General features: G+C 26.3%; 2 protein-coding genes across 5 annotated transcripts; both read left to right on the forward strand.

The window, feature by feature from the left end:
• The first annotated feature begins 38 nt into the window (after positions 1-38).
• Positions 39-12,832, forward strand: LOC145189425 (transmembrane and coiled-coil domains protein 1-like). Of its 4 annotated transcripts, XM_090087505.1 has the most exons (20): positions 39-164; positions 300-407; positions 522-583; positions 3,410-3,462; positions 3,675-3,789; positions 4,102-4,173; positions 4,925-5,009; positions 5,184-5,250; positions 5,848-5,941; positions 8,646-8,689; positions 9,057-9,101; positions 9,253-9,335; positions 9,864-9,909; positions 10,087-10,122; positions 10,404-10,524; positions 11,009-11,062; positions 11,230-11,298; positions 11,423-11,539; positions 11,664-11,854; positions 12,197-12,832. In XM_090087505.1, exons 1-20 carry the CDS (start codon positions 131-133, stop codon positions 12,258-12,260), a joined length of 1,560 nt encoding a protein of 519 aa, XP_089943631.1. In that variant the 5' UTR covers positions 39-130; the 3' UTR covers positions 12,261-12,832. The 4 variants fall into 4 exon arrangements, with proteins under 4 accessions (XP_089943631.1, XP_089943633.1, XP_089943632.1 ...); XM_090087507.1 differs by lacking the exons at positions 39-164; positions 300-407; positions 522-583 and adding an exon at positions 1,115-1,252; XM_090087506.1 differs by lacking the exons at positions 39-164; positions 300-407; positions 522-583 and adding an exon at positions 3,147-3,299.
• A 201-nt stretch (positions 12,833-13,033) lies between these two features.
• Positions 13,034-14,720, forward strand: LOC149889072 (uncharacterized). The gene is made up of 3 exons (XM_090087512.1): positions 13,034-13,516; positions 13,613-13,654; positions 13,798-14,720. Exons 1-3 carry the CDS (start codon positions 13,222-13,224, stop codon positions 14,052-14,054), a joined length of 594 nt encoding a protein of 197 aa, XP_089943638.1. The 5' UTR covers positions 13,034-13,221; the 3' UTR covers positions 14,055-14,720.
• The last annotated feature ends 313 nt before the right edge of the window (positions 14,721-15,033 follow it).

Raw genomic sequence — 15,033 nt, forward strand, 5'->3', positions numbered from 1 at the left:
TGTGTGTGTGTGTGTGTGTGTGTGTGTGTGTGTGTGTGTGTGTGTATTTAAATGCTTTAAAAAATATCTGTTTAGATAAATACTATATAAATAATGTTCAAGTATTGCTTAATATATTGCTCTATAGCAGATGGCTGCTGAACAAGTTAGGAAAACTAAGAAAGGTAAATTATTTTTTAAGTATAAAAATTCCTATGTAGCTAACAATAGTTTTATAGACACCAAACTGATGTTTTTTTCAATAAATAAGTTTAAACTTTGTCTTACTGATACAAACTTTTGGCTTTTTATTGTTTTAGATACACAGTTTCTGAAGTCAGCATCTCTAGATGACTTAGTTATTGAAAACCATTTATTAAAACAGCCTAGACATCCTGTTTTATCGCCACAAAGTTCAAAGTTTAAAGGTATTTTGCGGAAAGAAAGTTTTTTTTATTTAAGTATAGTTTTAAGATTTAAGTTTTTAATGGATTTTTCGTTAAAGTAATTGTTTTTATTTACATCAACAAGAAATTTTTTAGTCATCAAGAAAAAGTTCCATGCTCTTAAACTGAGTCATAGCAACACAGACCTGCCAGCAGAGGTAAGACCTTTTTTCTTTCAGCCAAATATCTAAATAGTATTTATTGATATTTTCTATGCATTATATAGTTTTTTATATACATGATATTTTAGCTTTTTGATTTTGTATATTGATATTATCTCCTTCAAAATTTTAGTTAATTTTATTAAATTTTTAATTATTTTGTTTATAAAACGATTGAGGGTTATGCAGATAAAACAGCTCATTCATTCATAAAAAATATATATAAGTATTAATTATGCATATAAGTATTGGATTTTTTCTAATAAATTATAGATAGCTTTATGGTGTTCAAATAGAAAGTTTTCTAAAGAAGGGAAAACTGGAATATATTTAAAACCATTTAAAAATCATTAAAATTTTTCATTAAGTCTAAGTTCATTTACTTTTGGACTTAAATCATTAACAAAAATCATTTTTAACTTTTATTTATAAAACTATTTATATTTCCATATAATTTTCTAAAGAACTTCAGGTTATTTTAAGAAGAAAAAGTAATTCTCTATTTAAATATTTTATATTTTATAAATACTTAATTGAACTTAGCTCTAAATTTTGGAAGTATTTTGTATGAGGGAACAAATGGTTTTATAAATGATAGATTGAAGGAAAGATGATTTTTGGAGAAGATACTTTACTATGATTATTTGAAATAAAAACATGCTGAAAGTAAGTAAAGAAATATACTAATATATAATAGTATATTTAACAAATATCTTGTCATTTGAATAAAAAAGTTTTACATATGAAAAAGAGAAGTTTATGAACAGTTTAAAAATGGTGGTTTAAAAAGTGGTAAATAATGGCACAAATAGTAAAAGTATTTAATGAAATTAAAAAGATATACAATGTATAGTGAATATAAACCTTGCTGTAACTTAGTATAACATAAAAAACCTCAGATAAATGTGCATGCATCTGAGTTTTTTTTTAAGTTGCATTTTCCATCTAAATGGAAAACCAAAATGTTCAATCAGCTTGTCATTGGCAATCTGAAATTTAAGGCAAACATAAATTTTTAAGGTCAATTTTCGTATTTACTTTTAAATAAATTTACTCGAAAGGTTTTTCTAAAGAAGTAAAGTATTACAATTATAAAATTATTTATAAAAAAATTTGTGCCATCAGCAGTTCTGCTAGCGATTTTTTTGCCTCTTTTTCTTCAATATTTTTGAGAATATAGGTTTTTAAAAATTTTAACCTAAAAATGGCATCTAAAGATTTTTCAAAAAATTACATATGTAAATGTGTGTCAACAAAAAAAAAGTTTTTTTTACAATTTATAATAATTTTTATATATTTTTATTCACATATATTATATGTATATTTTATGTAGTTATTTTTTATGTCATTATGCAAATGTAAATGTACTTAAATCCATTTACTCCTGTTCAGTTCACAATTCACGTGTGTGTACACTGCTTTGTTTAAATAAAACATCTTTTATATCAACCAAAAAAAAGATTTTTTCTAACAACAAATAATAACCAAAAGATTTTTCAAATTAACCAACACTTTTATATTAACTAAAAGGATGTTCTATGTGCCTTTAAAGATTTGTACTTTATGTTTGAATAGATTTTAAAATTTTTAAATGAAAGTGTATACCACCAGCTGTAGCTAAAATAAGTTTTAAAGTGTTTTTTAAATCATATCTCAATCTGTTCATCTCACTATTTTTATGCAATTGCAACACCAAGTTAAACCCCTTTTTTGATGAAGGTTTTTCAAGTTTGTTGTTTGTTGATCAGTTGTGTTTACATTTTTTAAGTTTGTTTTATTTTAACAAAGACATCAAATAGTAAATGTGGTGGTTTTAAAATAAGCACTCTGAATGATAATGGCAGCATTATTTTAAATTCAGCACAAACTTTTGTTTTTCTGTTTTAAATATGGCTTCACCAGCAAAAGAAACCTAACTGTAATATATTTTGAAAAAATGTTGTAACAGATAAAAGTTTTAACAGAGAACATCTGGTAAACTTCCAGAAACATTTTTGTTTGCTTTCAATGTTTATTTTTGTGCTGGGATTATAAGTGGCTTAAGTCTGATACATTGTTACCTAAAGTTGTGGAATCTGTTTCAATAATATTAACTATATAATATTATATGAAGTTTGTTTATGCAGACAAATTAATAATGCATGTAACTGTAAAATTACACTTTTTAGTTTTTATTCTTGGTTTCAATATTTTAATTTTTAATTTCATATATTGAAAAAATAAATTTTTTAAAATCTTTCAAGACAATGAAAGAAGTTGTAGAAACAAAATAGGTTTAGATAGAGTTGCAAACTTTAATGATAGGAAGCAAGCTTTTCTTATATACATTTCATTTTCTTTTTTTGGTGTAACACCCTGGTTGTTCTGCTGAATTTTTTGTTTGAATTAATTTTAGTTGTTTAAGAAAACTTAACTTGGTAAATAAAAAAAATAAAAGAAATTAAAAAAATCATTTATTTTTTTATTTATATTGAAATATTAAGCATTAATAATTCAAGCAACCTGCTAAGTTTCAGATATGGTAAAGCAGAAAAATAATATTTTGCAAAAGCCAAGAAAATTCATTTTTATAGTAATAGACATGCTTATTTTTAGTTACACTATTGAACTTTGAATTGCAAAGTAATCTTTTACTGCACAGATAGGGCTTTATAAAGTTTTATAATGAAATGAAATGAAAAAGACAAGAGCTCATACATTTTCATATTCAAAGGTGTGTGTTGCTCTGTTTGAAAGATTTGTTTGCCTTCCTTGAAAACAAGAATCATCTTCATTCTCTAAAAATTTATTGCCTAATTTTCTGTTAAGAGATTTTTTTTTTAGACCAATTGCACTGATAGCAGCGGAAAGTTTTCTGAGTTGTTTGGTTCAGAGAAGTAAGTTGGCGTGCTTAATTAACTGAAGTAGCTACTTTTGTTCTGTTTTTTTTTGTTGTTTTTTTTTTCTTTGATTCCAATATTAGTATGATTATTAATTAAATAATATTTAACTGGAAATTTTTTTTATTTGAAATCTAAGCACTAGAAAAATGTGTTTAAAAAAAAAGCTTTGTGCAAATATAACAAACTTATAAGCCTTTATTTTACAGAAACCGGAAACACAGTTATAATATTTCATCAACTGAAAAGGAGGAAAACAGACATAGTGTTTCTATAAATCCTACTGATCTCATCATTTCAGACTCACTTTTATTTAATGACCAGGTTATTTTTAGTGTTTTAAAGTTGCTCAAATTTTCAATTTTTTTTCTTTTTAATTTTATTTGGTTTGTTCTCATTTTACATATTTTTGTTTTTTATGAAAAGATTTTTTTTTTAGTTATATATATATTTTTATTATTATTGCTTGTTATAAATATTTATTTTAACTATTTTTTATTATTGTTGCTTGTTATAAGTATTTATTTTAACTATTTTTTATTATTGTTGCTTGTTATAAGTATTTGTTTTAACTATTTTTTATAATTATTTTTTGTAATTGTTTTCAGAAATAAAAATTGAGTTTAAAATCTTCAGGTTGATGATTCTATCCATGTTTATGAAGCTGAAGATATTGATAATGTAGATGGGTCTCATTCAACTGCAGAGGTTTTTATGTTTATTTTTTTATTTTTTTGTTTATTTACAAGTTGTTACCAAAATTGATGCTCAAAGTAGGTAATCTGATATAAGTATAGAAGATTAAATCAGGTAATCTGATATAAATAGAAAGCTTGAAGTAGGTAATCTGATATAAATAGAAAGCTTGAAGTAGGTAATCTGATATAAGTATGCAAGCTAGAATGAGGTAATCTGATATAAGTATAGAAGGTTGCAACTTTTATTTTCATAATTTTTTTCTCTCTTCTTTTGCTAATCACTTATATTATATGTAGTGAATGTAATGAACCAGTTTTTAAATATACGTGAGCTGGTTAATGAAAAAGGAGTGAAATTTTTTAACAGTGTTTGATCATTCTTCAATTTCAGGCTTTTCTAGTTCTAAGTAAGTCGCAAGATCAATTGATAAATTAGGTGTATAAAAAGAAACCAGTGTTAAATCCCATGTTTTAAATCTACAAAATGCCAGAAACCAGTGTTAAATCCCATGTTTTAAATCTACAAAATGCCAGAAACCCAGTGTTAAATCCCATGTTGTAAATCTATAAGATAACAATTCAATGAGATTTAGCATGTTTGAAAAGCGGTATTAGTCAAAATTTATTTTTGTTCATGTTAATTGCAGTTTTTTAAACATTTCTGAAACAGGTTTTTATGGCTGATCATATATTTTTTCTATGCTTGATATTTTAAATATGAATTTAAATATAAACTGTAAATTTTATAAATGGTATTTTAGTTAACAACTCATGAGATAGAGCGTCTTCAAAAAAAGATTGAAAAATTAAAAGATGAACTTATACAGTTGCAGGCTACTAAAGATGGTTAGTTCTTTTTTTTTTTTTTTTTTAATATACATATATGATGCTATGTCTATATCTGTTACCTCCCAGTCTTCTGTTTATATACACATAATTTTTACATGGTTTTTTTTTATTTCTTTTGAAAAATGTTTTTACTAATTTAGTGAGTTTAAATATCTGTTGTTCTATTTATAGAAAATGTAAAGGAGTATCTTGCAACATGCGGCAATCCAATTTTGACAGAAGTAACATCAACACAAAAGTAAAGTTTATTATAAAGCTTTTACAGAAGTATAGTATATATAGTATATATATGTATATAAGAATTTTTAGCTTGTTTCAAACAATGATGTAAAAAATGTTTTCTATAGAAAAACAAAATACACTTCAAGAACTAGATCCTTGGAATAAAAAATGTATTTTTTTAAAAACATTTTATTAAGAACTGACAAAAAGAAGTTATTTTGTTTGCTATTGTTTTGTAATTTATTATTTATTTATGCACATACATTATTTAATGTATATGGTTTATGTTCTAAACTTTATTAAACTTGAACTTTGATGTGTGGAATCCATAGAGCAAGATGTAAATGTTGTTTTTCCAATTTGAGCCTCAATTGACCAATTTCTACTTCTCATCATTTACTTGCAAGTAGATTAACTTGAATGATTAAGTCTGGTTAGAAAAAAAAAAATTAATATTTTCTAGCTGTTATGGTGTAAGGATTTTATCCACCATTCCTTTTTTAGGCATCAAATTGTTTTGCAGGAAATTTTCTTAAGGCATCAAATTGTTTTTGCAATTGTTTATTTTTTTATGAGTTGTTAAGATTTTTTTATTTATTTTTGTTGTATTTAGAATGAGGATGGTATTTGAAAAAAACAACCAAAAGACAAACAGCAGCATTCATATTCTTCAAAAAAAGCTTGAAAAACTTCAAAACCAGTTAAAGGTAATGAGTGTTTTTAATAAAATTATTTTGGTGCTGCATCCAGAAAAATAAGCTTTTTGGCACCCTTTACAAAAGCTAATCAGTTAATGATTTTTTATAATTATCAACTGATTAATTAATTACATTTACTTATTAATTTTTAATGAAACAAGTTATTATAATGTTTTCGGATAAAATTGGCCTAAATTTCCACATCAATATCATTATCTAGTATCATCATCTAGTATTATCATCTAATATCATCATCTAGTATCATATCTAGTATCATCATCTAGTATCATCATCTAGTATCATCATCTAGTATCATCATCTAGTATCATCATCTAGTATCATCAACTAGTATCATCATCTAGTATCATCATCTAGTATCATCATCTAGTATCATCATCTAATATCATCATCTAATTAACAAGGTGAATAAAAAACTTGGAAAAGTCTCCAGAAGGCAGCTGTCTATGGGGACTTATCCAAGTTTTTTGTTATTAGTCTTACCTATATATGAATTTTATACACCAAAGTATTTTTTTTTTTTAAAGGTTATAAATATATGTATATGTAATATGTGGGGTAATATAAACATAATAATTTTGTAATTATTATGCTTTTTTATAATTTATTCATATATTAGTTTAGACAATTTTTATGATCTTTTAGTCTGAAAATTATTTCTATAAGGTTTTTCCATAAAATTTGGATCTACCAGAATTACATAATGATGTTTTAGCATGAAATGTTGAAACATTTTAAGATTTTTGTTGTTAGAGATCATATTACTTTTTAATTGTAATAAATATAACTTTTTATTAGTTTATTAACTTGATAGAACTCTATATTATCCTATATACAGTAGCGTGATAAAGTAACCAGACAAGCGCATAACTTGAGGTAACTTTTGAATGAAAATTCCAATATCTTTCAAATTTTCACTGGAATATCAAAATTTATTACAATTCTAAAAACAAATGATTTTTTACTAAATCTAATCAATCTAATCTTAAAAGTTCATTTTATTTAAATATGTACATGCAAAAGTATCCGGACAGAAAAAAATACTTGAAGTAGATTTTTTTTTTAAATATTTTTTTAATTAAAATTGTTGTAATTTAAAATAAATTTCTTTAATACTTCGTCGGGAAACCCTTGGCATTAATTACTGCTTGACAGCAACAAGGCATTGAATCCAACAGCTTAATAATCACATTATTGTTGATTTTTTCCCATTCAGAATTTTAAATAAATCATGTTTACTTGTTGGTTTTCTATCTAAAATTTGTCATGCAAGGTGTTCCCATAGGTGTTCATTAGGATTATGGTCAGGACTTTGCGAAGGCCATTTCATTAATTGAATTTTTTTGGTCTTGAAAAAGTCTTTCACAAGGGTTGAAGTGTGCTTTGGGTCATTGTCCTGCTGAAATATCCATCACCTACGCATTTTGCCTTTAGCATGTGGTAGCATAAATCCTTAATGATATCTTTGCGTATGTTTTTGTTTATTATGTCATCAATCAAATGGATAGGACCAACACAATCTCTATTGAACTAACCCCAGAACATAAGGTTTCCACCTCCATGCTTTACTGTTGGTAGCTGGTATTTAGGATCGTTTCTATGGGTTTTGGTCGACGAACATATCTAATGCCATCAGATCCAAATAACATAAACTTAGATTCATCACTAAAAAGTACTTTTGACCATTGTTCTCTTGACCAATTCAAATGTTCATTTGTAAATCTCAAGTGTGCTTTTTGATTCTTTATGGAAATAAAAGGTTTCTTTGCATGAAATCTTCCAAATAAACTTGCAGACCTCAAACAGCGCTTGGTTGTGTCAACACTACATTTTACATTATAAAATTCTTTCATTTGAGCATTTATCAAGACAGCATTTCTGCATGGATCATTTTTTACTGCATGTTTTAAAATTTTACTTTGTCTTTCAGATATAATTCGAGGCCTTCCTGACAGAGAGATTCTATTGTTACTTCTTTCCTTATATCTTTTATATATATCTGCTACGGTAGATTTTCCTATATCAAACTGATCTGCTATGTCTCTTGTAGTTCTGCCTTGTTCAATTGCACACAATACTGTTTCTTTGACAGCTAAGCTTGTATATATTTGCTTTGCCATTTTTAAAATTTATTCAAAGCAGTCTTCTTTTTAATTAAAATTACTTTATGTTTTATTTACCGTTTTTAAACATTAAATAAAAGCCAACAAAAGTATTGGAATTTTATTATTTTAGTTCTGCCCAGATACTTTTAATCTTAAAATGAACTTTTAAGATTAAATTGCTTAGATTTAGTAAAAACTCATTTGTTTTTAAAGATGTAATCAATTTTTTGAAATTCTAGTGAAAATTTGAAAGAAATTGGACTTTCATTCAAAGGTTACTCAAGTTATGTGCTTGTCCGGTTACTTTTGCATGCTGCTGTATTCTATATTACCCTACTGTTTTCATAACAACTAGAATTGTACTTCTTAGTTTTCTTAATTGACTTTTTATAAATATTTGGGGTTTTTTTTTTTTTTTTTATTTATTTTTTTTTTTTTTGGGGGGGAGGGTTACAATTTAAATTTAAACAAAAAAAAAAAAGAAAATAAACTATTAAGCTGATGAGAGTCGATGTGTAAATGTGAAACTTTTGTAGCAGGTTTAAAGTGTGTAAGTTAAACAAATTTAACAATCAAAAACATATTTTCAGGAGCTAGAAGAAAGAGGAGTGCAAGGCCCCAGGAGAATCATCAAGTATTTTTTTTTATTTTTTTAGTGTAGCCTTTTTATATCTATTAGATTGTTTTAAAACCTTTTAGTAATTAAGTTTTGAAACCTGCTTTTTTTATATATATATATTTATAAATATTTAAGAGGAATATTTTTTTTTTGTGAAAGTCTAAATTCTTTAACAAGAAAAAAGTAGAATAAAAAAAAAAAAATTTATGTTTAAGTTGTAAATCAATTCAAACGTTTGGTTAAATATTTTTTTTCCCTCACCAAAACATAACAATTATTGAAATGATCAATCTTTCTTAAGACATTTAATGCTTTAAAAATTTTCAAATTACTTTGTAATCTAAGACCAATTCCAAAGTTTTAATAATTAAGTTTTATCTAGAGCAGTGCAGGACTCAGTAAGATCTGGTGCTTCTAGCATACACGAGTATGTTTTTTTGTTTGTTTGTTTTGTTTGCAATATTTATTATCTAAAGCAATAATATAAAGGAATGTTTGTATTTTATGAGCTGCATCTGACCTTTTTTTTTTTTTTTTTCTGCTGTTTGAACATCTTAAAATTATATATCTTTTTTTAGAGCTGTTTCAAAACCATTAGAGTCAATTAATCAGTTCATTAAGAAAGAAAAAAGAAATGATTGTACTGAAGCAAAAATTACAGGTAGCAAGTTTTTTTAGTTCATGCAGGAAGGGTTTTTTCTTTTTTTTTTTTTTTTTTCTTTTTAAAGGAAGGATTTTTTTTATGTTGTTCAGTTTTTATTCTTCTTGTATAAAAAGTATTTTCATCGATTGATTAAATATAACTAAAGTAACTAATAATTAAAAATAACTAAAATAATAAAATGAGGAAGTAATTTTTAAAATTACTTTCTCATTTTACCAAATATGATCAATGTTTTTTTTTTTTTCCTTTACAATGATTTAGTTTTTTGTTGTTGTTGTTCTTGTACTTTTTATTTGCTGTTTGTATGAATTCATTTTTTCATTTTTTGTTTCAGTTTTTTCATTATTTTTAATTGTTAATTATTTTAATTTGTCAAATTCCTTTATATTCTTTCAAATAATTGTTTAGTTTTTTTTTTATCTCATAAAACATTCATGCGTCAAATGTTTGAATTTTGCTGTTTTTTTGATTCTATTATTTATTTAAATGATTACCTTTATAATAACAGTGTCTACAAAACTTTAGATGAGGAAGAATCAGAAAGAAGTTTCTTAAGCAGTAAGCATATCAGGTATTTATATAATCAGCTTGTCATTAACAATCAACTTATTATTTTTAGATAATTGATTTTTATTTGAGCAGCCAATTGAATGAATTCATTTATTTTCCTTTTCAATTGATTTTTTTTAAAGAATAAATTTGTACATTTTTTTTTTTATATGTATATAAAGTTTGAATGTTTTTTAAGTGATGATGACAGTTCCAGTTTGGGTTCAAATCAATTGTAAGTTCTAGCCTAACCTGTATAAAGGTTTTTAATCAATTTTTGTTGAATTAAAATTGATTAAAAACCTTTGTATGATTCTTAAATTTGTTTTCTCAAGTAAAAATTTTTTATTCATTAAAACATTTTCAAAAAACGTTGTAAGAAGTTAGGATCTTTATTTGTCTGATGCCTAAAACCTGCTGGTATAACATTTATTGTAAATTTTTACTCTAGTTAAGTTTTTCTTTTAAAAATTAGAGCAAAAATTCACATTAAATGTTATACTGCTTTTGTTATAGATTGTCCTCGCAAGCTTCTTTATTACAATACAGTAAACTAATATCTGTACAAAATGATGAACAAATAAGTGAGCTTGTTGTTGCCAATGAAAAGATGAACGAAACTATTACAGAAATGAAGGTTTGCTATCCTTTTCATTTCAGATACTTTATAAATACTCTAAAAAATCTCTCTGACATGTGTATACATGCAACCATGCATGCACCAATAGATACATTGATTTGTGTGTGATTGGATTGCATATCAGTGAAATACTGGCCTATTTTTTCATCAATATCATTTAAACTTGTTTGGCAAGTAAAATTTGTCCAGTCAATGGATACTTGTTTAACCAAAATGTGATGGACTTTCTCAAAATTTTCTTATAAATGGAATTAAAAGAAAAAACAAATAATAGAAAATTTAATTCCCTTAACCTAATTTTTAATACAAATAACAGTGTTTTTTTCATTTAAACTAGAAATTTATTTATTTGTTTTTTTTATGAGTTTAAAGGAAATAAGTTGTTGTGAACAAAAGTTTGCATGAACAAAGTGTGATATATGATACTAAATATAAAAATACTTGTAGCTTCTATTTTAGGATATTTTAGCTTCTATTTTAGGATACTCTTCATTTTCTGGTGCAGTTGGTCCATGAACAAAAGTTTAAGAATGAAGTATGCCTTTAAATCCATTAAAATATTTTAATTATTTACCTTTGTGTTTTGCAAGTTGCCTTATTTAAATTAATATCAGAACTATGCACCTTGTACTTTCATGATATTTGTCTCTATTTTGTGTGTGTTTTACAAAATGTTTTTATTGTGAGAGCAATATTTTATAGCAACTTCAAGGACAAGTCACAAATATGCTAAGTCAATGGCATGATATATCTGAACTTCATCAAAACGAGGTATTTGTGCTTCTAGTATAAAAATTAAAACAATTATATACATATGTGTGTATGTGTGTGTGTCTTTCTCAAAGTTATTAGAATTTTTTGCGTTAAAATTATATGGAATTTGTTGTTTTCTTAGATGGCGGCTTTAAAACAAGAGATGGATAACTCCGCAGAAAGGATTGAGTGTTTAGAATATCGATTTACGGAAAGAGTCAACGAATTAGAGGAGGCTATTGATTCCTGCGCCACAAGAGTAATTTTTTTAAATATTAGTTGGAAATTAGGGGCTTGCACGGTCATAGTTTAATCTCATATAAACGCTTTATATCTTTATTTGCATTAAACGATGGAATGTTTTTTGTTTTTGTTTTTTTCAGATAACTAAAATGGAACACTTGCAACAGCAGCACCAGCAGCTATTATTTTCCTCGCCAAGCTATGTTGATGGTGGATTCAACGCACAACTCGTACTAACAAAGTTTTTGAGCGTCATCATTTCTTTATTCGCTGTTCTACTTGTTATAGCTTCGACGTTGTCAAAGTTTATATCGCCGTTCACCTCCACCAGGTTTGAGTTTTTTTGTTTGTTTGTTGTCATGGCGTAAACAAAATACGGTAGTGTATGTACGCAGTTCAGACGCCCGTCCACCAAATCCACTTATGGGTCTAAACTCTTGGAATGTTATGTGTTTTGCTATTTGATTTTTTTCTTTCTACTTTTTTTTTTAGATTAGAGGTGGTTGTAATTATTTTACCTATTAAATGTTTTACATGTTAAATAAATTATATATTAAGTAATTTACATATAAATTAGTGTTTTTTTTTGTTTTTTTTTGTTATTTTTATTAAAGCGGTTTTTTTTTTTTTTTCATTTTTCTTGAAAGTTTTCAACGAATTTTTTTTTTTTTAGGACTCGGTTATTTTGTTCACTATTAACTTTGGCGGCCATTTTATTTGTCTGGAAAAAGTTCTAGTATAGCAACGTTGAATCAGATCTATGATTACTTCTGCCCGTAACAACTTCATTTGGATATGAACTTATGATATGGCCTTTTTTTTTTATGATGACAAATGCTTGTTATTTATAGCTGCGGTTGAAGTATATATTTTTTGCGTTAAAGCATATTTTTAGGTTGCAGGCCAATCCTTCTTAGTTTATTTTTGATACCGTTTACTTTGTTATTAATATTTCTTGTGAGTCTGTTAATTGTTTCTTAAAAGTAGTTTGATAATTATTTAGGGTAAGTGTACAGCTCAAAATTTGAATGTCGATCTGTGTATTTGCCAGGCGCTTTTTTTGATCATCAACTGTGTTTTTTTGGAGTAGTTAAAATGACACGTGACGTTAAATGTCACGTGACGTTAAATATTCATTTAACGAATAATTTGCGATACTAAATTTATTTAAAGTGACAGTGCTTTTGTTCAAATGTTATTTATTCTCTTCTTATTTGTGTCATAACTTCTGTCCTGTTTTATTTATGCGTGAGCTTGTAAATAAATATATAGTAAAATTATATTTTTCCACTACAATTTCAAATTACGACCCAATGTGTTCTGATATTGTGTTACAGCGTGCAAAGGATAGTGACACGCTATATAGATTTTTTTACAGCGATAATAACTACACTTTTAAAAAAAAAGTTTTTTAATTATTTTTTATACCGCTGTATGGATATTACAAGTCCAGTTACCAAGTCACTCTTGTGTGCAACTCTTTTTCCGTTACCGGCTTATTGCGGTTATGGTATTTTTTTACTGCAGCTAAATAATTTCAGGTTTAGTTACAGAAAGTGATTTAAATCGTATGCTGCGTTCGTAGTTACGATATAAACCATCTCTGGTTGTTTTTCAACTTATTATTGTGTTATTACATAAGTAATAATAATTCTATTGCGTTTGCTATTAATTTATTATTTTACTGTTTCAAAATGAATGTTATTTAATTATTGTTCAAAGCTGGCAGATTTTGATATGTCTGACGTCGAGATTGATCATGATTCTTCAAGAAATCTAGAAGATAAAACGAAATCTCCTTCACAAAATCGACTTTTGCAGCTTCCGTTGGCTCGTGTAAAAACTATCATGAAAACGAGTCCGGACCTAATAAATGTTAGTCAAGAAGCATATTACTTGGTGACTCGCGCTACTGAACTCTTTGTTGAGTACATTGCAAAAGAACTTTACAAAGTATCTGCTGACAAAAAGAAACTGGATTATAAGTTGTTATGCAAGTTGTTTTCTGTTTTTTACTTGTTTCATTGTAGTGCTGTTTGACGTTAGTGAAGGATTTCTCTCAAATATATAATATTTATTTCTATTATAGCCGAAATTGTTGCTGATACTGAATGCTTGGAATTTTTAGAAGGTAAATTATTTGCTTTTTGTTGCATTTTTGTTACATTTTTTTTCAGTTTTATGTTTTTACATGATTTTCCCAACCTTTCGTGAATTAATGCTCTTTATTTGCCTTATCGTTTATCTCTTATAGAGATTGTTTATCTTTTATAGAGATTGTTCCCCAAAAGATTAAAATGTCAGAGTATTGGAAGAAAATTGGACATATACCTGAAAAAGAAGAAACCAAGGTTAAAGTGCGTAACACTCCTCATAAAGAAGTTAGTAAAGTGCGTAGCACTCCTCATAAAGAAGATAGTAAAGTTCGTGATACTCCGTGTAAAGAAGAAATCAAATCTCCTAAAATCCGAAAATCTCCGAAAGTTTCGAGTGAAGTGAAGCCAATAAAGGAATCCATTGTTATAGACTAGACACGAACTCTCTTTAAGTCAAACCTTCCAGACTGGATGATTTATTTATTTCATAAAAGTAATTTAAATGGTAACTAAAACTTATTTAAAGTAAATTTTAGCTATTATCATTCGCTTTGATTTCTTGTAGATCATTTGTAAGTAATAGGTTTTATTGTTCAATTTAACGACTCTCATGAGATATGTGATAACAGCGTTTACACATTCTGACAGGTCAGCTAAACTTCAGAAGGCATATATATTAAACCGTAGTAAATGCCACAAATTTACATCAGTTATCTTTTTTTTAAGAATAGTGTCATGGTTATTTGTTTCGACATCTTTTTCTATTCAAATGACTATCACTTGGACAATAGAAAATCACGAAAGCCGCCTTTTTTTTTGTTAGTTATCGTGTTTAACGTGTTTTTTTGAAATTATCGTGTTTTTTTTTTGCAATTTTGTTGGTTGTTTTAAATTTAAGGTTTAAACTACAAACTGCTTAAAGACCAACAAAATTGCAAATAAAAAACGCGGAAAATTCGAAAACTTACGAAAAACATGATTTTCCATTGTCAGCAAAAAATTATTATCACGTTTGCTCACTCGGCTGTCACACTGTAATTTTCAAAGCTAGAGATTGATTTTACTGTATAAAATGAAGTTTTGGAAAGAAATTTTTCTCTATATTTGAGTCTTAAATGCATTTTACTGAGAATCCCTTTATTTGAAAGAAATGTTACCGATCCGAAAAAATGTTCTTTTGTTTTTTTTTTTTCGTTTTTTTTTTTTTCTTTTTTTCTTTTTTAAGATTTCGTTCAAAAAAAATTCTTCAAAATCCTTGAAAAAATTAATTATTCAAAAAAACTTAAGTTGACAAAAAAAAAAACAAACAAAAAAAAACTTGAACTTTAAGCAGTAAATAATAAAGGACTTTCACGTTTGAAAAAGCACGTGTGTTGGAGTTTTTTTTAAGGCTTTAGAAATGCAATAACATCTT

This window comes from Hydra viridissima, unplaced genomic scaffold, assembly GCF_058129835.1.
Source record: "Hydra viridissima isolate aposymbiotic clone 2 unplaced genomic scaffold, HvirCarnegie_v1 scaffold_5, whole genome shotgun sequence".
Classification (NCBI taxonomy): Eukaryota; Metazoa; Cnidaria; class Hydrozoa; order Anthoathecata; family Hydridae; genus Hydra; species Hydra viridissima.